This window comes from Montipora foliosa, chromosome 11 (genome assembly GCF_036669935.1).
Source record: "Montipora foliosa isolate CH-2021 chromosome 11, ASM3666993v2, whole genome shotgun sequence".
NCBI classification, from domain to species: Eukaryota; Metazoa; Cnidaria; class Anthozoa; order Scleractinia; family Acroporidae; genus Montipora; species Montipora foliosa.
In genome coordinates, this window is record NC_090879.1 from 34,267,679 (window position 1) to 34,295,178 (window position 27,500).

At 38.4% G+C, this 27,500-nt stretch overlaps 3 protein-coding genes across 7 annotated transcripts in view; 1 reads left to right on the forward strand and 2 right to left on the reverse strand.

Moving 5' to 3' along the window:
• LOC137974909 (paxillin-like) overlaps nucleotides 1-7,092 on the reverse strand; it is a 9,393-nt gene extending 2,301 nt beyond the window's left edge. The window contains exons 1-6 of one of the 2 annotated variants that reach the window (XM_068821918.1): nucleotides 6,940-7,092; nucleotides 5,672-5,959; nucleotides 2,927-3,052; nucleotides 1,917-2,186; nucleotides 896-1,194; nucleotides 201-431 (exon numbers count right to left, since the gene is read on the reverse strand). In XM_068821918.1, the coding sequence (XP_068678019.1) occupies nucleotides 201-431; nucleotides 896-1,194; nucleotides 1,917-2,186; nucleotides 2,927-3,052; nucleotides 5,672-5,959; nucleotides 6,940-6,952 (1,227 nt within the window). In that variant the 5' untranslated portion in view covers nucleotides 6,953-7,092. Of the gene's footprint in view, nucleotides 1-200; nucleotides 432-895; nucleotides 1,195-1,916; nucleotides 2,187-2,926; nucleotides 3,053-5,671; nucleotides 6,039-6,939 lie in introns of those variants that run through there. The other variant, XM_068821917.1, reaches the window with a different exon arrangement.
• Nucleotides 7,093-7,428: 336 nt separating this feature from the next.
• The window catches only part of LOC137977546 (glycolipid transfer protein-like), a 22,231-nt gene continuing 2,159 nt past the window's right edge, over nucleotides 7,429-27,500 (forward strand). Inside the window, exons 1-6 of one of the 4 annotated variants that reach the window (XM_068824796.1) lie at nucleotides 7,429-7,783; nucleotides 8,867-8,923; nucleotides 12,593-12,645; nucleotides 17,563-17,641; nucleotides 22,855-22,913; nucleotides 26,814-26,944. In XM_068824796.1, coding sequence (XP_068680897.1) covers nucleotides 12,625-12,645; nucleotides 17,563-17,641; nucleotides 22,855-22,913; nucleotides 26,814-26,944 — 290 coding nt within the window. In that variant the 5' untranslated portion in view covers nucleotides 7,429-7,783; nucleotides 8,867-8,923; nucleotides 12,593-12,624. Of the gene's footprint in view, nucleotides 7,784-8,416; nucleotides 9,008-12,592; nucleotides 12,646-17,562; nucleotides 17,642-22,106; nucleotides 22,266-22,854; nucleotides 22,914-26,813; nucleotides 26,945-27,500 lie in introns of those variants that run through there. The other 3 variants (XM_068824794.1, XM_068824795.1, XM_068824793.1) reach the window with 3 other exon arrangements.
• On the reverse strand, nucleotides 14,113-22,107 carry LOC137977542 (uncharacterized). Its single transcript, XM_068824787.1, has 3 exons — nucleotides 21,793-22,107; nucleotides 18,972-19,176; nucleotides 14,113-15,870 (listed from the first exon to the last, which is right to left on the reverse strand). Exons 1-3 carry the CDS (start codon nucleotides 21,859-21,861, stop codon nucleotides 14,159-14,161), a joined length of 1,986 nt encoding a protein of 661 aa, XP_068680888.1. The 5' UTR covers nucleotides 21,862-22,107; the 3' UTR covers nucleotides 14,113-14,158.

The window sequence follows — 27,500 nt, forward strand, 5'->3', positions numbered from 1 at the left end:
GTCCCAGATTTTCCCGGTACTGACTTGGCTTCAGTGACTCTCGCGCTACACGAATCGCGTCACGCAGAACGCGAATCGCGTCTCGCCTGAAACGCAACGTGACTGGTAACTTACATTTAAGCGGTACTGTACATCTCCTTTGTATTATTTCTGCTTGGGAATCAAGTTCAAAGCGTTATGGAGAAAAGAAATAAACTTACCGAACACACAAAGCACTCTGAATGCCAGTGAGCACTAAGTGCTGAGATATAGCTATCCATAATTGGTTGGCCACACCCACCACAACGTGGTGCAAACATGGCATAATAATCTTCACGGCAGTAAGGCTTGCCATCTCTCTCATGAAAACCAGTCTCACCAAATGGCCTACCACAGCTGTTACAGACAAAATGCTCAGGATGCCATGTTTGGTCTAAGGCTGTCACACAAGACTGAAAAAAAAAATCACAGTAAAATAGGACATGACTTCTTTTAGACAGTGTAAGTTGTGACTTTCAGCACCTTGTTTGCATCCTTGGTTAGAATATAATACCCTTAGGGGTTTGCTTCACTGCAAAAACCACAGATTTTTTAAAATTCTTCTTTCATTCAGTTCATTGTTTCAACCCTTAAATAAAACTTGCTATGCGTTTTTCTCAGCCGTTTTTTTACTCTACAGGATATTGCACATTCGCTTCACAGTTGCATCATTTTTTTCCTTTTTTATATTGCTATTTACATTTCATTTTTCTTCGTGGTTGTAATGTACCTGTTCATGTTCTTTGTACTTTATTTATAATGTTATACATTTCTAATAAAAGAACATTACTTGGAAAACAAAGAATGATACACATGCTGACATTACTCTTAGAAGTGATTAACAGAGGAAAATAACAAGTACAGCTGCTATACTTACATCGAGTATTGGCCCATTACAGTAGGCACATCTTGGTGCAAATTGTTCATGATAGTCCCTCTCACAAAAGGGCCTTCCATCTCGCTCAAAGAAGTTGGTGGCTCCCAATGGTACCTCACAAGCAACACAAGTGAAATGCTCTGGATGCCATGTGCGGCCCAGTGCAGTACAAACCTGGCCAATGATTGGTTTGTTGCATGCCGCACATTCCCCCTTCTTTGTGGTACTGACGCCTTGTCTGGTCATATCAGACTGCAGGGAACCCAGCATAGAATCCAGCTGGCTAACCTTTCCAACACCTAAATTTCAAACAAGCACATCTTAGCCCAACAGTTTGTCAAAGCATTGATATGCACAATAAAAACAAACGTTTTTTCAAAGGACAGACTTCATTTCTTAGGGTTTCACCACCTTGTTTGGCAGAATGCTCAAGACTTCAAACATAACTACTTGTAAGTTCCCTATGATCACCAAGGCCACACAACACTTACAAAATTGGTACATTTTTTTACCTTTTCTTATGGCCATTCGTATTTTCTTGGATCACCAATGTTCAGAGTTCTACTACCCAAAAAGTTTAATGAAGGAGAAATGACAGCAAAGCTTGTCGTTCAGTTCCGTAAAGTTGACCTTAGGCGGACAATGCACCTTGCTGTGAGATCGTAACAAAGTTGCCTACGATTTTCATCTTTGTCAAGAAAGAGGAAATTCTGTAGGGTGAAAGGAATCATCCAGAATTCGGTTTTTTAGGCCAAGAGTTTAATGAAGTAGAAAGGACAACACTTTTTGTTCAGTTCTGTAAAGTTGACCTTGAGTTGAATGTGCATTCAAAATGCTCAAGATTAAATCTACCAGGCACAGCAGTGTTACCTCCACCTGCAATAGGCTTTAGACTGCTGAAACAAGTGGTGCCAATGCGGACAGGAGAATGCACCTTGCAGTGAGATTGTAACCCAAGTCGCCCTTGATTTTCATCTTTTTCAAGAATGAAGAAATTCTGTAGGGTGATACAAATCCTTACTTGCACTTGGAGATTTAGGTTTGTTAGGCTTGGCGTAATCGCCACTAAGCCTGGCCTGTGCAGTGGTGGGTGCAGCTGTGACATTCACTTTAAAATCTGACAAGGATGCCATCAAGTCATCCAACTCCTTTGTGGCTGTTGATGCAGTGCGTGACTGCCGACTATCCACCTCCCTTGCCTGCTGGACATGACTTCGTAGAAGAGATGGAGACGTAACATGAGCCTTGGGACTGTCAGGTCCATTTCTTTCACCTCCACTGTACCGTGCTTCTGTGGAAAAAAAGAATGAATTAGCGTAAGATAACTCATTTCAAACAAGATATAAATAGTGAAACTATGTAGTAGAAATAACTTGAACAAAATCCAATTTCTCTTGGAGTTGACTCCATTTTTTCAGTCATTTACAATCACCTAATTCAAACTCGGTCAACTTGAACTCAATGTCAACTTGAACTAATTTTACTTTCCCTTGGCTCTAATTTACAATGACACAATGCAACTTGAACTTTAAGTAAAAACTATGGCTGATAAATGTCAAAGTGTCAGAACATAGCTCATTGACAAGGCCCAACCGTGAATCTCAACTGATAAGAAGGCGATAACTTTACGAAAACATACTTGAAGAAGATAATTCTTTCTTGTATACAGTGCAAAAACATGTTTCAGTTTTAGTTTTCTGAGTATGTTATGTGGCAGCTCTTTGTACACAAGCCAAACTGGTCAATGAACATGGACAGTACTGCATTCTGTAACAGTCATTTCCTAAGAAGCAGTTGAATAAGGCTAGAGTGGTGTGCATGTATAGAAAACCAGTGACACTCAGTTGTGTACTATACATATTTAGTGGGGTCCTACACTAATACACAGTCACGATTCTCAAGTGATTTCATATTTCATAAAATAAACAAAATAGAAAACAAGACCACCAGATCGAAAAATGACCAAACGAGATTGTTGTTGCTGTAAAGAAGGTAGTCAACATTCCCAGCAAAAGAAGATAAACTTTTTACCTGGGCGAACATCATGAGCTGCTGGAGAAACAGGACCCTTAAAACTTGACAATCGACCATTTGAAGCTGACTTTGTAGATGGGGATGTTACACTCCCTCTAGGTGAATCTGAATTAAACTGTCTGCCTACACATACAATAAAAGGCAGTCAAGCAAAGCATGTCACTTACAAATGCACCTTTACAGTGTGAATGAGATCAATAATAATTACTGCATTTATTTTCTACTACATGTAGGCTTGGTTTGTTCTCGCAGGGGAGTTAACTTTGATTGACACAAGGGGGAGCGGGGCTAAAACAATAGCTTGTAACAATATGATTACAATAAAACTTATTCCCCACGGAAATTCCTCTTACAATAGCCAATTACGCCACAAACAACGGTTAAACAGCAGGAACAATAATACAGTGGAACCCCACCTTACGAACACCCCCTTCTTTACGGCCCGAACAAAAGCCCACACATTCTCTTATCTGAAAACCCCATTAATCCGACCACTCCGTTATTACGACCAACGACCACCTTTTGGAGTCCTCAGTCCTTATTTTCCTTTAAAAAATTACCCTGTTAATACAACCAGTTAAATTGACCAGTAAGTTGACTGGTTAAATTGACTGCAGTCTCAATGAAAAAATACTGTAGATGGCAATTTTGATCCACCAGTTTTCCTTGAACCTCCAGACAACTGGGAGGATATGTTCTTCTGTGAAGTTAAGTCGGACACACACTAAGCGACAAGTTGCTCCGTGTATACTACATTGTACTTGCAAAACAAGTCACTGCGATATGACACCTGTTCAATGCACACACAGTGATCTCCTATGAGGGGGAATGAAAACAAGTTTTCTAACTCTAACTCGAGGCACACACGGTGATCTTGTACAAGGGGGTATGTGAACTAGTTCTCTCACTCAACATGGCAGACCAAATATGACACTCTTTTATTGGTTCATTTTTCTTTTGTCGCCTCACCTTGTTGCTGAAAGTATACACACCGTGCGACCAACGCTGCTTTTGCTAATTTTGTCGCTGCGATCAGTTGCACGAATTCAAACTGGTTTGAATTTGTACAACTGATCGCAGCGACAAAATTCTGTGGCAACGACAATGATTTTCACAAAATTAAGCGTGTCACATGAAGCGAACTGTTGCTGCGACTTGCAAATTATCGCCTAGTCTGTCTCGGTCTTAAAGCACGAACAAGGAGAGGAAACAAATAATGCTTGTGAAAGTGGGGTTTGTAAGGATGAAATCGATGTTCACCTCTGGCAAATGTTATGCCCAAAATAACTTCATCTATGGAAGTGACATCTCGCTTGCAAGATGTTTTAAATTTTCAAGATACAGAGGGCAATATGAAAACTGCTAACATCTCCCAAAAGTTATTATTGTGTTCAAAGTGATTGGCATAAGCAAAGACCAAGCCAATTGATGCTCACAGACTTTTTTCAAAACCGTTTGAACTTGTTAATGTGTAACGTGCTGTAAGCTACAATATAATGAATGGCTCCTTTCACATGAGGCCATATCCCGTTGAGAAACTGAAAGATGTCATTGTTTTTTCGCATTACATGTACTCGGTTTCGTTCAGTTACAATGATGGATTGTTTGATGGGGAGTTTCTTTGTTGAGTCAAATTAACCAAGATCTTGATTGCCGCAGGCAAAAGCTGTTTGAGTAATGGTAGCAGCAACGTACATGTGGAAAATTAAAAATTCTTCACAGAAAATAACATGAAAAATGATATTGATAATTTGTTTCCCCATTTACGTGTAAGTGGGTACTAAAAAAAATGTGGAACACAAGAAGATTTGAAAAGAAAATATGCACAAGATTAAATGTAATAGGCCATTGCACTTTCAATACATTGATGGTTGAAAAGATCGCATGGTTTGAAACATTGCTGGTTCTATGTAAATTTCAGCTTGGATCAATATGTAACGGAATAAACCGAAACAACTGAACTTTCGAGTACCTGCTAATATTTAAGAATGAGATGTACTAGTTCCTTTTTGCCAAAAATGACTGTACTTTTGACAGGATGTTTTCAGCGTTTGATTGTATCATCAACTTCCGAAAACACAGCTGTTGATGTCTTCCACCATGACTAAACATCGCTTACGGATGAGGATCATTTTTGACGCTAACAAAAACCACCAGCTACACGAAACCTAATCATGCATGAAATAATAAATTTGCGATCGTGGACATTACAATTTCACCCAAAACTGAATACGCGCAGAAATTATGGACACGAATTACCGATCGCGAATTAGGTAAACGAACTTTCCTGTAAATTTTAGTCAACAAGTATCCATAATATCGATGAATGGAGAGAAAAATACAACATATTTTCCTTCCTCCAATATTTTCTCTTGGAGTCTAAAATAATATAATATTCGCAGTTGTTGTTTTAAGTACCGGGAAGTTTCAAAAAAGCCAAAAAAAATTAGCTTTGAAAGCATAGAAGAGATGAATCTTGATGGCTAGACGCAAACCAACACGGCCTAATTTACTGCGATGAGTCGTTCAGCCCTATAAACCACACCAGTAAATATTATACCGCCCCAAACTACAGGTTCGGAAAAAAATATCACAATTGTGAAAATTACTGAAATTAGAATACAATGTTTCATCTTGTACTGCGAAAACGTCTTCCGATTCCAAACAATCGCAACTCTAGTAGATTTACAGATATGCAGTTGAAGAGGGTTTTTTTTTTTAAAACAAAGAACAGAACATTACCTGGTGAATCCGAGGGATAATGGAGAGGGCTACTCAAATTCTCAAGCAAGCTGTCTAACTCCGAAAGGTTTTGCCCCAAACTTGACGAAGGAACAGGAGGAGGAAACAAAGCATCGTCCTTCGAGTTCGTTACGTGAGGATCAAGTGCCTCAAAAGCAGGCGGAGGTGGCAAAGGGGGAGGCATATCATCCGGCGATTCTCTGCCATTCACGGTTGGCCTTCCTCTTAGTTCAGTTGGCGATGTGGAGATGTTAGGACTCGTAGCTTGAAGATCCGCCAACAAAGCATCTAAAAATTCAATATTTCTTTTCAGTTTCTCTTCGATCGAGGGGTTTCTCGTCTTTCCTGGCATTTTTCAAAGTGAGGATTTGCTATCCGCACGGGGTTGTCGATTTTATGAAGTTCGTGATTTTCAAAACTACAAACTATGTTAAGACATCCAGTCAACTCCAGGTCATAGAATTACCGCGTGCATTGTGAATGACAGGCGAAAATACGCTTTGAGCTCATCATACAGCTCACCAAAGCACAATAAAATGACACAAAGCGACATAAATTATTCACGAGTACGTTGTCATGTGTTTTGGAACACTGAAGTTCCGATACGGTGTCAAATCCACGCGTGTCCTGCCCCAAACAAATGTAAAGACCAACCACAATATACATGCAATAAATTACAGAATCCAAATAAGCAGCATTCGCAAAGACCACGGTAACTACACATATGCTGTACTTCTAATAAATCTCAAACTCCACAAACTCGCAATGGAATCTACTGTGATATTTTGACAACGACATGGAAGAGATAGGAATGCAGATATCAAAGCTCGTTGCATGCGATAACAATGCTAGATTCCAAAAATTATTTTAACAAAGCAAACTCAGAAATTAAACGAGACAAAATAAAGCAAATTTTTTGCAGACCCTGGTTGCGAATAATTATGTTAGAAACTTGACATATAGGATGGTTTTTGTACGCACAGCTGCGTTCTAAAGCATCGTGGCAGAGCATTATATTCCTTCAGTCGTGAACTCTTAAACGTTGCTACCCTCACTTTTCAAATAAAAATTCCTACACTGATCATGAAGTGAATTCAAGAGCTTGCTAACCTTGCTAATAAAGATCAGAATCTCCAATAAAAAACAGTTTGGAATACAAAGACATGCTTCAATGTTCGTTAGAACCATAAACAGATTACAGATCCAAAAAGGCCAATTAATAAGGCGTTTAAAGGGAACCAGGCTGAACAATTTAAACATAAGCTTACCTAAGTCGTCCATCTAGCAAATTCGTCACTAGTCTTCAAATACAGCCTTTATGAATTCTTAAAAATACATGCGAACACGAACAAACTAAAAACAAGGATGGAAAACCTCACAGAAATTTCCACATTTTAATCGCTGCAGCGTCAGAAGTCATCGGATTGCGTCGGATGTTCTCGTAATACTTCTGTCAATCACCCGAAGAAGCCCCGCAAATAGTTGGCATTCAAAAGTGCATTCCATAGTCAAATATGGAAAACACCGGAAGTTGGGAGTGCCGATGGTGACGTCACTTGTTTAGCTGCACATTTCTACACGGAAGTGAAGACAAAATTTTCGGTGAGAATGTTTTCGACAAATGGTACTGAATGTTCTGTACTTAGAAAAAGAAAATGGGAATGTGCCGTATCATTTGCCAGAAAAACGGGTTGTTTCGGTTGAAAAACAAATGAAATGGTCTATTTCCTCGGGCACTTGTATAAATTGTGGACAAATAGTACAGAAATTTTCGGGCATTCCGGTCAAATCGAGAAAAAAGGGAATACCTCGAAAGGTATTACCCTTTTTCTGAAAACATTCCAACGGGATGAACCGTTCCATTTGAATTCTCTCCGGAATTTCCGAAAATTCCATTCAAATGTAAGCGCTCATGTCTCAAGTAAATGTCCAATCGGAAGTTTGTTCCATCGAGGGTGGCTGGAAATTTCATCGCCAGGTCCCCCTTTCTACTTTGTGGCTTCTTTCCACGGTCGGGGACTGAAGAAGGAAGTGAAATTGACGTCCAAAACGAAGCGTCCCTCTAAAGTCTAAGCATTTGCTACCCAATAATTGTGAGGGTTAGCGATATGGGTGAGTTTAGCTGCTTCTCTTTAGTTGAGGACCGGAGTGCGAATATTTATTTTTATTTTTATTATTATTACATACAACAACAACCTGTAAACATTACTCTTTGTGCTTTCAAATATTTAGAAAGTAGAAAAATTTAGGAGAAAAAGAGAAGAAAGCAGTCTAGGTAAAAGAACAATATGTAAAGAGGAAAACTACAGACTTTAACCTCAGTTGGAAATTTAATTTTTAATCTTGCTAATTAAGGTTACAATCTATAAACTTGCATTTTGAGGCAACGGCAAGAACAGCCTTCTGTCGCTCGTGAGGTTGCTGTATTAAATTTTTAAGAACAAGAGAGAGGCGTTTCATCCTCGAACATCCTCTATTCAACAAAATCTTGTTAAACGCTACTTCACGATCAGAGGTCTACATTCTCTGGAGGGGAAGGGTAGGGGGGATTTTGAGCCAGTTTCATAAACTTGGTGGTGGGGGTCGGGTAATTTTTGGATTTGCATGCACTTTCAGGGAGGGGTACATTTTTAATCTGCCTTTACGGTTGGTTAAAAAAATCACCTCTCCCCCAGCAATAAGCCTCCTGTTTAGATGACACCGTGTCGATTTCAAACCACTGCCAAAACTGAAGCGTTTTCAAAGCGATGCGGTTTCGTCTGTTACTATTTTGGTGCGGAAGTTGCATGGTTCAATTTAGCACGTAGTGCAGCGCTCGCTTATATCATCACAACTTGGACTTTCTAGCGAAAACGGTGCAATGTAAACACTTCCAAACCGCATCGATTTTGACACGGTTTTGAAGTCATGAAACCCTGTTGATATGAAACTACGTTCGTGTAAATGCTGCCTCAAGGAGAAGGGCGGTCACACCAAAACGTAACCTGCGATCAGGCTCTATTTTTAATTAGTTTCGCGTGGTGCGTACTCAAACTGTGGAGTTTTAGCGAGCGACAACATAAGAGAACGTGTGGGTGAAGCTTAAAATGGGCATGATCGCAGGTTACTGCAGACTAGAGATAAAATATGGTGTTATTTAGGCCTAATTAGGCTAACCAGATTTATATTCAGGCTAACCAAATTTTAATTTCACAGGTCTGCACAGTCTGCAGTCTGCGTTTTTCACGTGGCCCAGGAGAAGGGCCACTACCGGTATGTGATTGGGCGGTCACGAGTTTACCAATACAGGAACAACCCGAACCGTTTACCAATCCTGACAGTCAAATTAGGCCTAAGGTTAGCTTTCATGACTGTTTAGGATTCTTTCTGTATTGGTAATATTTGTTTATTTTTGCTACTTTTGTATGTTCAGTGTGTCCTGTTGTGCTTGATTTTAATTATTATCTTAATTTTTAATTCCATCAGATTTTGCCGCTCTTGTATTCTATTTATAGTCACAAGTTAGGGAGGGAGCTCATAGTAATAAGCCCCCTATGGTTTCTTTTGAGCTTCCTTGCCAGGGAAAAAAATCTCGTTTATTTTGTGTAATAAATGTTAGTTCAAATCCTTTAATATAACTTTATAAATTATATATAATTCACTTTTTGATTATGATGGAGTTAATGGGCCCTTTGCAAGATAGTGATGACATGGTACAAATCCGCCATACTGGGACGCAAATGACGCAAATTGCGCACTGGGACATCTAAACAAAGCTAGTTAATCTAAATTTTCTTTGTTTTAGATGTCCCAGTTGGCAATTTGCGTCCCAGTATGGCAGTTTTTGTACCATGTGATCACTATCCTGCAAAGGGCCCGTTGCTCAAAAACATAGATCGCTATTCAGTTTCATGCCTCTTGCGAAGCAATCATCAGGCGCCTGTTCAAAAATAATGAACTCAATCTTAGATATTTGAAAATTAGAAACAATGCACCTTGCTTGTGAACATGATGCAGGTCTGTTATCAGGTGTTTATAGTGTCCAGTAGGATTTTTTGGAATGCCTGCAACTCGTATATCAGTTTCTATTATTCAGTGTTGCCATTTCTGGCTTGCATATTATAAATTACTTCTTCCATAGGCCATGTAATATTCTATTTATTACATAAACACCAATGAAATACTAATTTAAAATCATTTCACGAAAGGTATCGAAAGGTGCAATTTTTATATGTAACCATAGCAACAGTGATCTTTCCACATGTGAAGATATCATGTTTTTGCGCAAAAGCACATGTGGTATTTCATTGGGACATTTAATACTAAACAACGAAACTGCTAAACGGTGAAACGAAGCACCAAAACATCATGTATGACCCCACAATACATTGAATACTAACTGACAAGGTTGGATTTGAGATTAAATACCGTTGTAGGCCTAATTAGGCTTAAAACTTGATTACTCCTAATTCATTGAGATTAAGATTAGGATTCAGATTAAGACTGAGATTAGGAGCAATAACTTTTTAGGCCTAATTAGGCCTAAAACAATGTTTAATCTCAAATCCAACCTTTGTCGGTTAGTATTCAATGTATGGTTGGGTCATACATGGTGTTTTGGTGCTTCCTTTCGCCGTTTCGCTGTTTTGTTGTTTCGCTGATTCGGTGATTCGCTGTTTCGTTGTTTAGTAATGTCCGTATTTCATTGGTGTTTATATGATAAAGTGACTTTATTTATCCCTGTACCCTGCTAGAAACATACCCTTCTGTTAAAATGATTGGGAAACAGAGAAATTTACTCTGAGACAAAAGGCATGAAATGTGGGAGGAAGAGAAAAAAACATCTTCCCATTGGTTATGTATTCTACAGAACCTTGGTCAATTGAATTAAAAAAAAGAAAGTAGGAAGGAGGCAAATGTTCACAAGGTATCAATAACAATAATATAAGATTGCAGGTAACAATTGTGACACCTGTCCCATTCATTCTAGAGCAAAATATTAATTATTATGATGATGAGGAGGATGGTGATCACTGTGACCAGGCACTAGTGGCTCAGTTGGTTGAGCACCAGGCTGCCATGCAAGAGGTTGTGAGTTCAACTCCAGCTGGACCAACACTCAGGGTCTTTAAATAACTGAGTCTGAGAAAGTGCTTCCTTTGTAATAACATCTGCAAATTTTTAGTCTCTCTAGTCTTCTCGGATAAGGACGATAAACCGTATGCCGTAGCCTTTGAGCAGGCCTCTCAGACAGCATGAGGGGTGAAGAGGAGAAGCTTCTCCTCTTCCACCCCTCAGGACACCTGAGAGGACTGCTCACAGGCTACACAGGCCCCGTCTCACAACCCTTTGAACAATGTTCACAACCCTGTGGGACATAAAAGAATCCACGGTCTATTCACAAAGAGTAGGGGATGGAGTTCTCGGCCGGTATTGTGGTCTGTCCTCTGTGGTGTATCATGATTGGGAGGGTAAACGCTGGGAGATACTAGCTTCACCAAGCTACTCTAAATTCCGAGGGTAAGTAAAGATATGATAAAATATATGACAAGGCATTGAGGCAAAGGATGATGATGATGAAAGTGCTGAACTCTTCTCTACCCACATGTATTTACAATAAAGTCAAACATGTCTGGAACAGCAATGTTTTACTATCAACCATTTTTAATTACTTTACATGGATACTCAACACACTGTTATATTATTCATTTGGGTTCACCTTAGCAGTGAATAAATAGAGCAAAATATGGAAAAATAGTTTGTTGACATTGGAAAATGTCATTTGCAGAGTTATGTTTAAATAATATTCAATTTCATACTGCTGTAACCAATAACAACTCTCATAAAACTGAAAATAAAATAAACTTGTATGACTCATATCCACATGTAAGCAGCTTTAGTATGAACACAATTTGGACTCCTTAAGTTAATAATTTAGCATGGCATGAAATAAGATTGTGCCATGCAGCAATGCAAAAATGAAATGGGCAGTAAAGTTAATAAGTAAAAATTAATGTTACAATAACTTAATTTAAGAATAAAGAAAGAGAAAAAACCCGTATCACTGCAAACACCACCTTATTCTTGTTGGTAAAACTGATTTTTCGTTGCACCATTGACATATCACATTCTGATGAGCATTTATGAGGTTTGGGGGGGGGGGGGGGACCAACATAAAAGCCAAATGGGAAAACAGAGCAAAAAGCAAAATTATAAGTTTCTGTGAGGGTTATGGCACAGATATATATTTATTATTATGAGATTATTTTCCGGCAGATTAATGAAGACCAAGGGGATGACCATTTTATGCTGAAGGTCCCAATGGTTTCCTCTTTTTTTTTTCACCTTAAGCCTCAAATAAAAAAAAATAAAATTAGAGAAAATGAGATGTTAGAATGAAAATGTTGACTTTTGTTCCTGGAATACTTGTTCCTGGACAGTAATAATAATTCTTGACTTTCTGTGAACAGAACAACCTGCAAGGAGTTGGTAATCAAACTCTGCAGACTGACATAATAATAATAATACTAATGATGATATGATAATAAATAATAATAATAATAATAATAATAATAATAATAATAATAATAACAACAATATCAAGCACATGACCTTCTAAAGTCAGTAGCGGCCCTAAAGCTTTACCATGCAGCAAAATATACACAGGAGCTTGTCCAGAGGTAAAGTTACATCAACATAATTAGCTTTAATAGACTTTGAAACAAGTGGGCAAGGAGGCAGTGTGTCCCAGTGGCTAGGGCACTTGCCTTGAGGTCTGGGGATCCCAGGTTCAAGACACATTCTGGCTACTCGTTGAATTTGTTCCTTGGTAGGTAGTCCCTGGTTCAACTTCTAAGCTGCACTTGTAAATAGCCAACTGGTTTGCCTCTGGCAGTTGGGATTCTTAACAGTTGTTGTTGTTGTTACTTTCTTACATTTTAGTAATCGTGCTTCATTGGCCCTGAAAAGCCCCTATGCGGAGTAGTCAATTAAAAGTAAGTAGTATGTATGAATGTACCAGTATGTATGTATATATAATTATGTATGTATGCACGTACGGGCCCAGGGTGAGAAAGAAACAAGTTTATGAGTTACACTAAGTGTTTGAATGCAAATTCCCAGATGTAGAGTGACAGTTGACAGGTACAAGTTGCGTTACAACCAAAATATCATTAAATAAATTACTATTATAAGGTTTGGATTCCCCAGCCTACTTTTGACAAATAATAGTACCATATTTTCCAAAAAATAACATTTTAGATCACTAGCATTTAAATTAAATACAAATACTATGCACATAATGCTGTAGATTGGACAACCTCTGCAATTTCTTACAATAAATCTTTTATGGGACAATATATCATTAATTTTTTTTGTTTCAAATAGTATATATTTTAAATTATTAGTAGTTTGACACATGACTTAACATCTTATCTTAAGAACTTTTAAAAAACACCTTACCTAAAATGACCAGTATGAGCAAGCCACAGAAATAGATTTTGTGACTCACTGATCCTCCACAGTGCAGATTGCTTTGAAAATGTATAGTACCAAGTACTTTAGCCCTTTTAGTATTCCATCACAATACAACTACTAGCCTTCAAAAAGGCAATTTGTCATTCAAAAGAAGTTTGGGTTTGTTTGCTCTCTCATGGTCTGGTGATACTTGAGAGAAAATAAAGCACAAAACTCTATGAGCAAAGGTTACCCATCCTTACGACAGGGGGTCTGAGGATTCCATGAAGCATGATGCAAAAGCAAACATGTACATACCGTCAATAAATCCCAAACAGCAAGCTTCACTTCTATTCCATACAAATAGACCTTGTGACATAATTACCTCAATCTTTCCTTATTCCTTCCTGTGCACTACAGGCTTCAGTTGTTCAAAAGGTGGATAATGCTATCCACCCGATAAATCACTATCCAGTGGATAAACACTAGCGAAACCAATTGAGTTATCCAGTGGATAGTAATTTATTCAGTGGATAGCACTATCCACCCTTCAAAAAACTGGGGCCTGATCTTTCTCAACTCCCTTTCTACACCAACAACAAACAATTTACCGTAATTATTTCAGACTTGTAAACATTTTCCAAGATCACATTGGTGATGGACAAATGTCCCACTTCTTGAGCTGCATAAATTTTCTTTTTGGATGGGCCAGGAACTAAATAGTGGCAGATTTGTGTAATAAATACATTATAATAGACCTTATCGAAAAAATCATGAACACTGTTTTCAAACTGAATGGAATGCGAATTAACATCCTAAAAAAGCTACAGAGCTGCACTGAAAAGACTCATGAGGGGTGGGTGGGAGGGGTAGGTCAGGCAATGGTGGATGGCAAAAAACAAACCAAGCCACCAACAAGCCATGCGACCTGAAGAACCCCCACACACTGGACCCCATCCTCCCAGCTGTGTGTGAGAAAAATATTTTCCATTTTATTCATTCCTCAATCAGTGGGAAAACTCACTTATTGTTATTTTCATGAGGAAGATTCATTTATGACTGTAACATAGGAATACTTGAGTTTTCACTCTGTTCGCTTGGTTGTGGATTATTATCATCAGGCCCATCAATATTCTGAGAGTACAATTTGTCGTCCTCCCTTATACCATGCCGTGTCAGCATGTGTTTCTTCAGGTTGTGACCAATAATGAACTTGCTGCCACAAAGGTGGCACTGGTATGGACGTTCGCCTGTGTGGCAGCGAACGTGTGCCTTCAGCACATTTGACCGTGCAAACGTCTTTCCACAGTAAACGCATTTAAAGGGTTTCACCTTCTGGTGAATTGCCAGGTGCTGGTTTAGGTTACCACTCAAGTTGAAGCCCCACCCACATATCTTACAGATGTATGGTCGATCACCAGTGTGAGAACGTTTGTGTCGTGTCACTGAAAGAGCAGAGTCAAATTGTTTGTGGCAGATATCACAGCTATGTTCTTTACCATCTTCATACCTATCATTACAATTATGATGGTGAGAGCTGTCTGATTGCTCTGTATGGTCTGGAGATGCACCAACAACTTCTACAACATGTGGCATCAATGGTGATACCTGATGAACAGGAACAGAATTGGAATGAACCTCTGGAGAACTTGTTGGCATGATAACTGAATAACCCTCTGAATGAATGTGGTGCCTTGCATCCTGATGTTCTGCATTATCTCCCTGCGGAGAAATACTGACTTTCTTCATTTTCGGCACAGGAGAGGAATCATTTGCAGTTTCAAAGACTTCACTAGGGTCTGTTTTAATCTGAACAGTGCTCTGCAATAACACTATTGGGGTTGAGTCATTTGAACATTCCATTTTTTCTGCGGACTTTTGTAATCTATCAATCCTGACACTGTGTGTTCCGTGACTCATAGCTGCTTGGTCACGTGGAGGACTGCTATCACCATTTACAAAGTTTGAATCAGAGTCATTTTCTCCCCCACTAGTCTCTCTTGAATCACTGTGGATGTCAATAATGACTGGGTGTTCTTCACTGACAGCCGGACTGGAGTCATTTGTTGAGCAAGTTTCCAGAGTAGGACAGTTAGAATAGCCAGCTGAATCATCAACTGAGAAAGGACCTACCACATTTCTGTCACAGTTTTCTCGTCTGTGCTGTACTGATATGTTTATTTCCTCTGCAATTCTGTTGCTACCGTTTTCTGTGCTATCACACACACCTGGAGAATCAACAGACTCTGTGGAAGCCACAGGCTCACTGGTAACACCATAACCCACTGTGTTACTTGTGGAAGCTGAATCTAACACTTGGGCAGTTCCTTCCCTCTCTATACTCCTTCTGTGAACAAGGTACTTACCAGCAAGATCAGCAAAGCCAAAATCGGCACTTGAGTTCGGCAGAACTCTATGGGGAAAGGCATATTTGCGAGAGGTTTTCTTGCGACGAGACGATAACGAAACACCTGAATGGGAGGAGAAGAAGCCATTGTTGCTTCTGGCCAACAGCAGAGACGAGCTGCTACCTGTTTTTCTCTGATTTGCCAAGTTTTTAGGATTACCTTCAGGTGAAACATTTATTGTTAAAGGGATTGCATGGCTGGCAATTTTCTCCCTCTGTAAAATGGCATCAGAGGCCTCTGGTGTAACCTCTTCTTGCACTTTGGACTGAGGGAATCTTGAACATACCAACTTGGGCAGCTCTCTGATTTCTTCTCCATTACCATTGGTTAGGTTGGAATAATTCTCTAAGGAAGGTTCTGGAATAGATTGAAAAACCAATTTGTTGTATATGACAGATGACAGATGAGGTTACTTTAATTTACACATAAATGGCCAAAAATTCTACCAAAGTATTGGACAGGTACATAAAATACAATTTATAAGCTAATCAATAAATTTTTCTAACTTCCTTTCAACTGAAACCAACATTGTCTGCAGAAGTCCAAATGCAAAAATTACCTAGGTTCAACAGTATTACAATAGAGATAACAATGAAATAACAAAAATTTGCTTTTTATCAACTGTGTTTAGTATGGGTAATCACATGATTTCAAGTGCAATTTGGAATAAATAAGCAAAAACAATTTTTTTCAAAGACAATGAAAATTGTAGTATTTGAAAAAAATTACAAGTGCTTATTTATTCCAAATTGCACAAGAAAAATCATGTGACTTAACTATAAAACATTGCGACAGGACAAAAGTTAAAACCATTACGGTTAAAAACTCTAAAAAACTGTTAAAAACTTAAAAAAGCGATGACGTTTCGACGTTTACTTAATGTCATTTTCAAGTCAAAATGAATAAGAGAAAATGTAGATCGAAGTTTGACTGCTTAATATTTGAGATGTTGTTTATTGAGGAGCTAAAACCTGGGCTAAATACCCAGAAGGACTCCGTTCATGCTAAATTGTTTACGTGACACTGCGTGAAAATATTTTCTCACATTTAATAGTGCTTGATTTTATTCTCTAAGGATTTGTTTTGTATATTTATATTCAATTAACTTTTTTTTATTTATTTTGACTTGAAAATGACGTTAAGAAAACGTCAAAACTTCATCGCTTTTTACAGTTTTCAAAAGTTTTAAATAGTTTTTTAGAGTTTTTAACCGTGATGGTTTTAACTTTTGTCCTATTGCAATGTTTTATAGTTAAGTTATTGACAAAACCTATTCTTTTATGTAAAAATCATGTGGTTACTTCTTAATCCATTGACTCCCGGGGGTTCCCAGCCAGTTTAGGTGTCAAAGGGTTAACAATACACATGAAAAAATTCAAGATGGTTAAGCAGAGGAAACACACGTGTATCATGCAATCAGGGAAACATTGCACCATAAACTGCACCATCCAGGGCATGCACTTGATTTGAAAACAAAAGAATTGATTGGTTCTGTCCAAACCCCATTGTTTATTAGCCAATCATAATCCAGAATTTCTTGTAATTTGCACCTGTATTGCACTTTTTGGACTGCTGTATTACACTTTTTGCACTGTTACACTTGAACTGTGGGAGGCGTGGTGGCCTCATGGTTAGTGCGCTTGACTCCGGGTAGAGTGGTCCAGGTTTGGGTCCTGGCCGGAGACATTGTTGTGTTCTTGGGCAAGACACTTTACTCTCACGGTGCCTCTCTCCACCCAGGTGTATAAAAGGGTAGTGGCTAGGGAAAACCCTGCGATGGACTGGCAATTCCCATCCGGGGGGAATAGAAATACTCCTAGTCACTTCATGCTACAGAAACCGGAGATAAGCGCTGGCCTGATGGGCCTTAGACTAGGCTCATAGCAGACTTTACCTACACTTGAACTGCACTGCTCTCAGCCAATCAGAATTGAGTAATTTTTTCATGTATATTAAAGGTACATGTAAATTTGCTCCAAACTAATTTGCTAACATTCGAAAAATTAGCTCAACAAATCTTTCTTATGATGGTTAATTTACCTATTTCAGCTCCACCACGCAGAAAACAAACATGAAAAAACAACAAGGTTTATTTTGGCTGTTTGGCCAAGCACCAGGACCTATAACAGTAAGTTATACTTATACCACAAAATTCTATTACACCCAAGAGTGCTACTAATAACACAAAGCAGAGCTGAGCAACAAAAATGTTTCTGTCAGACAGAGGCCAGAAAAAGCCTGTCAGAAAAATAAGCAGAAGTTTGGGTAGGAACCATGTCTCACGCTTGAAAAGAAGCCTAACCTACGAGGCCTTGCAGTTAAAAACATCCCTACACATGTTAGCTGAAGTCAAGGTCATGGATGAGAACGAAGAAACAGCACACTTCAAAATGTGTGTACAAACCAAAATAAAAATAATGCAAGCTAACAAGGTGTTGGCCTAGAATGACTTCCTGCGTGATAGACATCTCTTACATGTATAGAGGCCTCACTTCTACCCATGGTGCACTTCGCCTGAACTAAAGCCAGTCCCCACTGCTCTGATGCTACAGATATATTTCATTTCTGGTTTACTTCGTAGACTCACACAACAGAAATTCCATTTATCCACATGTTTGATGCAACAAAAATTTTCAGTTTCACTGCCCACAATTTCTTCAAAAACTAACCCCTTCATTAACAATGAAATAATTGTTTTGTTCATTGCTATTTGGCAATTAAAGCCATGGCCAGGTGTAACAGAACATAACTTTTTGCCCAAGATCCAAGTCAAAATAATTATATACAAAATAATTAATAGCAAAAGCAACAAAGGATCCTTGAAGATATCTGCTACACTGTACTTGTTGATTTCTTTATGTTCCTTGTTGTTTTGACCATAAAAGGTCTTCTTTATTTGTCATGATCCTTAAATTAAAAGGTTTCCATAAGGGTTCTTCATTGTCTTTACAACATACACGCTTCCTTTTCTTTACTTTATTGTAAGAATAAATTATTATCTTACGCATATATATGTTATATCTTAAGGTGTATTATCCTAATTATGGCCCGTATGGCCCTACGCATACTTTCATTGTAAATTTATTGGCCAGGAAAATCCCCATATGTGGACTGTATACATTGGCGCAAGCAAGGCCAGAAAAAGCCGTATGACCCTGCTAGGAACATGTACTGCTCCGTGCTAGTGATTTTAGAGGATTTCGTCACTTTTAAACATCCAAGTTATTTACTGCCAGAAAAGCAAATGCAAACAACATATTAGATAAATTCTCTGTTCAAATTTCAGTTACTTATTTTGTGCAAACTTCATAATTATTCATAAGCATAAGTGCTCATGAATAGTGTAAAGAGCCCATAATGATAAAATGCTTATTGACTGAGTTTAGGTTGGGGAAAAATATTTTCCCATCCGGCCCTTCCACTCAGTCAATAAGTACATAAGAATTTACATGAGTTACCATGTGTTATGATTTCATATTTGGCTTCTTCAAGGGCAGACTGATCTAATGTCAGAAGACAGGGTAATGGGTCATCAGTTTCTGGTCTCAATGCTATCACAGTCCCCTTGTTTCTGGGATCAGCTTGATAAAGCAGTTTAATGACACTCAAAGTTGTGCCTTGTTGAACTCTGAGGACAGGTTGACCATTCTTGAAAAGTAACACCTGTGAAAAATATCATACTGTAAATCATGTTCAGTTACAAGAAAGGTGGCATGATGTGGCCATATTTTCAAATTCAAACATTATTACACCTACAACAACAACTACATTGTATCTCTATTTCATATCCACATTTGGGGACAGGAAAGTTTTACAATTATGATAATGGCAAAACAAGAGATAAAGAAAATGAAGTTACAGAAGATGACATACTGTACTGTTATCAGGGGGTGTCTTGGAACTAAATGAATGAAATGTTTTTGTGTTACACGTAGCTCCTTGCTATTAAATGATAATTATTTTTAACACAGCAGGAAAGATAAATAAACGAAAATTAGAAAACACACATGCAGTCAGTCACACACAATACACTACTAGAGGAAGAACAAAATAATAAAGGCACTCAGTAATAATTTTCAAATTCCTTTTTCAATTAAGGTATCATTTTAGAAACCATGTGAATGAGAAAATTCTAAGGCACTTTAGAAATTTATAGACTTTGCAAGGCTGCTGCCTAAAAAAAATTCCCGAGAACCCTTCGGGCTTCCAACATTAAAAGTTAGTAGCCCCAGTCAAGAGCCCAGAATTAATTAATTCCAGCTGGGATCAAATTTACAAGAGATTGAGGATGAATTAAGTAAGGCACCTGTTCGGGCTACTTGTTCAGAAATTCGGTCGCCCACGCTCGCAAATAAGGCGCCCCAGGCGACCGGGTGACCGTTAGGCAGCAGCCTTGCCCTGATTACATTAGTGAGCTACTCTGGTTAGGTAAAAGAACTCAGGTCATGTATTAGGATCTTCAAATAAAATATTGCTTGAGGCAGTCCTTGCAGCACACAAGCAAGGAATGTACAAGCCCTCAGAACAGAACCAAGCCCACGTCAGGCAGGTTTTTCTAATAATACTACCCCAGAGGTCTTAAGCCATTCATTGCTCTGGCACCCTTGGATGTCCCCTGTTGACAAGTAAAATCATCTGGTATTAGACAGAGTAAAATCTGCCTGGTTAAGTCCCAGTCCATGGGCTAAGAGAAGCAAGATTGCTACCAACCATTTTCCTGTCTTGCACCAAACCTCTAAAATTAGTTATTATCAAGAGGACACCAAACAAACGGGTCCCTTTGTGAAAATAGCCTGAGTTTGCTTGTGGCAAATTCAAACCGAGTTGGTATTCCTGGTAAATGTATGTTTGCTAGGTTTTGCTGTGCATGTTTTCTAGGTTTTTAAAAAATGCTTCATGACTTTGTTGTCGACTCTTAAGATCTTGCTATGCCACAGAAAATACATCTTGAACATATTTACTCAGTTTCCCAAGGCTAGAGGTCATTTCACTATGGGAAATCACTTGCATGTTGCGCTTTCCCTCCTGCGAGTAACACTAGTAGATTTCACTCAAGCACATGACGATTTTACTTATCACAGGCCAATGCTTCAGGGGTGAACTGGTAGAACAGAAAAATTGCTTTTGTAAATTATACCACTGGGGTTCTAGTTTGTTTGATAGCAATGATTCCTGTTACGACAATGAACTGTTGGCCTTGTCTGTTTCAAACTACGTGGATTGCTGACACCCACTGAAAAAGCAATATCTGATGGGTAAAAGCCATTGAAATCAACAGAATTATTTTCTGGAAAGAATTCTATTGAGCCAGCAGTGCGATCCACCCTATGAATAACTGGGATCAGACATTTGCTGGCTGTTGAGAAGTCGTCTTGTTTACTGGTTAGCAAAATAATTATAATTTGAATAACAACAGAAATTTGACAACAACTTGTACAAAGCAACATCTCTACAAAAGTATCATCCCCCACCTAAATACGTGCTGATACAACAAGAAACCAACATATTAAACCATTTTTCCTGTGAAAAAAAACATTTCTAAAAACTTTATCAATTTTCTGTTCAAGAAAAACGTAGGTGTAGTTATTAATGTGTTACTGTAAGAGCAATATCACTGAATTATATGTTCATTTTGTGGGATATTAAAATTTTATCAAGTCATAACCCAAAAGACTTTCTCATGGTTTACACGTTCTAACTTGCAATTACAAGTTTGACTTTTTCCTGTTCTCTTTATAAGGATTGTTTCATTCTTTCATCGTAAAAGGAAGTAAAAAATGCCCGCTTTACTGCCTCGTAATAAAATTTACTCAAAATTTGGGGAGACTGGGAAATTTTCTTTACTCAAATCACTCAAAACGATAAAGAGATGGTATTTTGGGTACAAACTGAATCTGAAACAAGCCAAGCTGTTACTCCCGAACAAAGGAGTCCACAGTGACATCGATCTCGTGCCACACAGGGAAGTAATCAAACTTTTGTAAAACAACAAAAACACTGGTTAGAAATTCGTCAAAATCGCCAGAAATCGAAACGCAGTGAAAACTTGAAGACTTTTTGTGGGACGAAAACAAGCTAAAACAAAACGTGCAGACACACGCGATTAATGGCAAAAACGATTTACGCGTTTTCAGCTCGTCAATGAAAAACGTGACTGCTGTCATAAAAATTGGTAAATGGAAGCATAGGCGTGTTTCGATCCTCTGGGAAAACCTTGATGGTAAAGACACAAAGGGAAAATATCTTTTGTAAAATATTAGCAAAATCGTGACTTTTTACCTCATTTTGTCGGACTTGAATACGTGCTGACTCCGACGCCATGTTGGAATATAAAACTGAACAAAACATTTCCCATAATTCAACATGATGACGTCCTACCTTTTTTCCCGGTCTTTTTTGTAAAGCCAAAACATTCTAAGCAGGGAGAGGTAAGCGAAAAAAATAAGCTTGAAATTTTCAGAAAACTAAAAGAAACTAAGAGACAAAATTTTGAAGATTTCAAAAACTTGATTTTATGCGAAATAATTTTAAAATTACCAATAATTTTTTTCTGAAACCCCATGAAATGAATGAATTAAAAAAGTAATTACTGACTCTACCCCAGTGAGGGAGAAGTAAAGGCTTCCTCGTCACCAAAAAAATCATGTCCTTCTTTTCGGAAGCAAGTCACCGGTTTTTGCCAATTCCAGAAGACGGGAGAATTGATACTGAGCCATTTTTAGATGCGGCAAGCCAAGTAGTGCCTTTTTTTGGTGAGTCAAGCGTCTTTTTAAATTAAAATGGCATACATCTTCGTCATGCTGCTTAAGCTTATATTGCTCTATCGAACTTTATTGATTTGGGAATCTGGCAATATATGTTTCAAGGTTTCAAATTAACTTATAAGTACACTATACTTTGTTTAGAGATGAAAACGAAATTTAATCCAATCTTTATTTTCGTCAGATTTATTTTCGTTAGATTCATTTTTCGCTCGTTTTATTTATTTGTTTATTTCATTATTTTGTTCGAATTTTATATGCACCATTGGAGTTATTGGTAGCTAGACATTACAGATTTGCCTAAAAAGACCAGCCCAGCCCAATGCAGATTATAGGACGTTTTCAACCAACCTCTAGAGACACCAATAAGAAATGTACGACTTCTGGTTGACGAATAAAAGAAGCTAATGAGAGATCTTTTGTTTTCGTCCGCCAACATGGCGGCGATAACGTCTGATGTCTGTCTGATGTCTGTTCAAAGGCTGCAATGACACTTTTTTTACAAAATACCTCTTGAAGGAAGATCAAAGGTCATTGTTTTCCCATGCATGTACCTAAATCTCCTTTTTGTGCTTGGCAGATGTTTTGGGGCCAACAGCATTTGCACCTGTTAAATCAGACATCAATGGCAATATTAAGGTACTTTACTCTTTGTTATATATTGTTATTACTTAAGCGAGGTTCTCAAGTAGTGCTAGCACGATACAACCATAATCAAAAGCATTTAAACACAAGCAGAAGAGATTCATGTCAAGTGAAAAAGGTGTCTAGTCTTCTAGCACTGGAGCACTAATTGGGGACACTGTAAACTGAAATCAACAAATTAACGCAAATCAAATCAAATGTTGGTGAAATTAAGTGAAAACGAGCCATGACACAAGCACAAGCACACAACGCACAGACAAAGAAGCACTAGTTTCGTGTTCTTTCTTACAACACAGCACTGCGAGTGGAGTCTGGAATGGGTCATGTTCATTGGATGAACATAACAGTTTGGGTTGTGCTTGCGTTTTGTCCCGTTTTCACACAACACAAGCATAAGCGCAAGCACAAGGAAAAAGAAGAATTTTTATCCTTGAGCTTATGCTTGCATCAGGCCCTTTTTCATGGTGAAATAATCATTCTTGTGCTTGCATTTATGTTTGTGCTTGAGCTTGGGTCTCAAGTGAAAACCTGGCTTTACTGTTTTATTGCCATTGTTTAATATTCCCAGACAAAGGATGAGTATACAGAAGGTTCACTGATATTCAAAATGCAGGTTTCAAAAGCAATACACTTTTTTGTTCTAGCATCTTTCAAAAAGTGATTTGAAAAAGTTGTCAGGAATTTGGTGATCCCTGACCTGTAATGAAAACCCTCAGGGAATTTGAGTGGTGTGCAACACTGGGTTTTGCTAAAAGCAGGCCCGCGGCCCACGGCATGCTACGGCCCAGTGGCCCAGTCCTGATTTTCCACAGCTTTTTTGTCCAGCGGTAAATCCACACCCATGCACAGATCTGCATCGGGTTTGGGCATGCAAAATGTCTGTTTACAGAACCCAATAGAGAGGAAGTCCATTCTCAAACGATGTAAGTTATTTTCTAACCACAGTTAGAAATTGAATATTTCATAACCTAAATAATGAGATATGTGAACTGCGTATTGTCACTGAGTTGCGTTTGTCAGTTTATAAGGCAATCACATTCTCACTTTGTAATCAGATGATCTTGCGGTAATTCTGTGCAATGACAGGCAACAGTTATGCACGGCGGAAGATTTGCGTTTGCTTGCTATATTTGTGTAACTCTGAAAAAAAAAGATTCACAGTTCACATATCTCATAACTTATGATATTTTCACTTTCAAAGTATGGTTTGAAAATAACTTACATCATTCGATAATGAAAGTCCTCTATTGTGCTATCGGTTTCTCTAAGGAGATGAATGAACAGAGAATGAAAACGTTTTTATCTGAACAACATGCAACAAACAGAAACAAGGATTCAAATGATTAAATGGTAAACAACTTCAAACTCACCGTCTTCCATTTTGCGCGCCCAAACCCAATGCAGATCTGTGCATGCGCGTGGACTTACCTCTGGACAAAAAAACTGTGGAAAATCAGGACTGGGCCTCCGGGCCGTAGTGAACCGTGGGCCGCGGGCTGCTGGGCCGCTGGCCTGCTTTTAGTAAAACCCTGTTACACTTGCTGGGCTTTTCTGTATCTTTTGACAACTCACAAATTTTACAGAACAGCTCGACAACTCCCATCATTAGAGGAAGGAAGGTGCGTCACAACTGCATCATAAATGATGGTTTGAAATCCTTTTCAAGGTGGGAAGCCCTATGAGAAGTTTCCACCAACTGTGATGATATGTTGCTTAGAAAATCAAGATACTGTGAATAATAATAACTTCATTTTTCTATGTTGTAGTTAAAAATTTTCCTTGGTCAAAAATTTTCTCAGACTAGTTTGTTTTTTACCTTCCTTTGTTTCAGACTATGATGATGTCTATAAGACAAAGGAAAGTAATAGACAAACTTGCCCGCAAAATTTTTAACCAAGAAAATTTGTAAATGTGATGGATGATGGATTAAGAACCTTTGCTGATCAACAGCATCAGGAACTTATTTTTTTGTGTCACCCAAGGACAGAGAAAAATCTCTGACTGGGGTGGATATCGATTGCCACCCAGGGTGGGAACTGTGTGATACCCAAACACTTCCAAGTTAAATTGTGTTTTGTGGGTACTGTAATTGTCATCAGGGCTGTCTGAGTGAGTGAGTGATTTCAGGCCTGCAGCGCGTGCATGAATTCCGAAACTAATTTATGATTTTCTTGAATTTCAACAATAAAATATTAATGATGTCCATGCTACCATTTGCGCTCATCCGTAAAGTGTGACGAATTTTGCGCGAAGTTTTACTTTTCAAATGTTAATGGTTTGTCCGGTTATGTGTCACTTTTGACAAATGAAATGTTGGCAATTATGTCATGAAATTGACAATGTTTTTGGCGACATACCAAGCAGGTTTTGTTCACGTACTCTTGAAGTTTTCAGGTTTTCCTTGACAGCGAAGGTATTTATGAATCTGCCTTGAAGTCTTGAACAGTTGTAAACATCTATCTCCAGTGAGTTTCTATGCACGATATATCGAATTTGATATACTTTACCAAAATTGTTGTGTTGAATGACAATCTCACATGCCTCAGAATTGCAGTTTTTTCCTCAAAATGTATCGAAGGAACGGATATTTCTCGATTACAATAGGTAAAGCTATAATTGTTCGATGGATCATCACCTAGTGTGAAACCCAAACCTGTTGAAAGGACTGATCCATGTAGCACTACTTCAGATCATCCGAAGGCCCAGGCTTGTGTGAAAAGTGACTTTCTTTGCAACGATAATGAACAGCAAGAAACTGGAAAGACTGAAGAAAAAAGGCTTCGTGTGATGAAAAAACTTCACTTGAAAGGTACATCATTCCTGAGAAGTGAAGAAAGATTAGAACAGAAAAAATATGTGATCAGCTACTACAAGAAAAAAATACAAAATCTGTTACCCTTCAAGGATGGACGCAAATAGTAGTAGTTTGCACAAGTATTCTGTTTGCAGCCGACATGTCGCCTTTTCTTTTTCTTTGCAAGAGCAATGGTCGACGGTCAAAAATGGCGTTAACATTGGTGACATTTTTACGTAGAGTGCTTGTGGGCTTTGTGAATCAACACCCGCTTAGCCTAACTGCACTGTTTGGGGATTCTATTGCTGTTCCTCCCAATGCAGAAATAAAAGATTTGAGAAAAGCCTTTAACAACCAAATACAAAAAAGAAGCCAAGCTAAACAGAAAGAGGTTTTAAAAAAGATCAGATTTCTGTGTCACAGGAATTTTGCGGTGGTCTCCCATCCAAGCACTAACTCCACCCAAATGGGCTTAACTTCTGTGGAAACTTGCATCAAATTATACATAATTGGTTATGTAAATGTTAAGGTGTTCAGACAACAAACTAAATCATGAAAGAAAAATAATTACAAATAAAGTCGCATTATCAGGCCAAGAGTCTGTGAACCTCGTGAGTCAATGGGCTTAACTTAGTGGATACTATTTCATCAATTTGTATGTAGATTAGGTACTGGTAGATAGATTTTATTGAAAAACAATACATGGCAGCCAAGGGCTGAATTGCGTACCATTAAAATGTAAATAATAATAAAATGTAATCGGTTAATGTAAATGCTAATGCAAAAACGACAGCAACATGGGACAACAAAATATATCGTAGAAAAATAATTAAAATTAGAAGGGGTAATCAGGCCTCAGAGGCTTTGTGAGTCAACACTGGCTTAGTAACAGCACTGTTTAGGGACTCCATCACCAGGGGGTGAGTTGGGAGATTTCTCGACAGTTATTCTCCCAACTCCCCCTCTTGTTTAGATGAGGATATGGAGACACGGAAAACGCCCTCTATTGTTTAAGCACGCAATGCGTGCCTATTTTTAATTCTTGCCAACAAAATCATTACAGTAGCCAAAGTGTTATTGCCTTTTTTTGTTTTATTAAGAAACTTAGAGAGAAATATGCTCAGGATTTAGAAAAATTCAAAACATTGCAAGATCTTGTGGAAAGTGAAATGCAGGCTGGAACAACTCTTGAAAAGAATTCAGCAACAGATGCCTTGCTTTGGCTCAAAAGGTTTGTGTTACAGTAATTTTTTCTCTTTTACATTTTGAATAAAATTTGAGGAAATGTATCAAGTTCAGATAGGTATTATTATAACCAGATAAGAACAGACCAAAATTAGCAGTTGGTCTAAAACACTGGTCAGTGTACAATGTCATTGTGCCCATCATTATCATCATGGAAGTCACATCGCTTGGGATGAGGACGGTTTGTGGTTTGCATAGCCCGGGTGACGTAGATGGAGGTGTGCAGCAAGCCCGGCCTTGTTCACACAGGGTCTTGAACAGAGATGACACACTAATCCTGTTAAGGCTGTGTTAAGGGAATCTCTTCTGCAGAGCCTGCTCTGAATAATGCATTTGGAATGCTCTGTTTCAAAGTGTTGGATGCCACCAGGGATACTCCTACGCCATAAAAGACGATCATATGCTATAAGTTCCCAAGTCTCTAGGTCGATTGCACAATCTTTAATCATTGTGCTACGGATAAGTAAACAACACCAAAAGTGTCTCCTAGCCCTAATCACTCTACAAAAATGTTGTTTCGGGTCCCAGGAAAACATTTGGCA

Excerpts from the sequence above, each read along its gene's own strand:
- LOC137977542 (XM_068824787.1), bottom strand. The coding sequence starts at position 21,861 with ATGTTTTGTTCAGTTTTATATTCCAACATGGCGTCGGAGTCAGCACGT. Across the intron at positions 19,177-21,792 it reads TTCAAGTCCGACAAAATGAG|GTGTTACTTTTCAAGAATGG; the intron begins GTAAAAAGTCAC and ends TATTTTTCACAG. Across the intron at positions 15,871-18,971 it reads ATATGAAATCATAACACATG|AACCTTCCTTAGAGAATTAT; the intron begins GTAACTCATGTA and ends AATCTATTCCAG.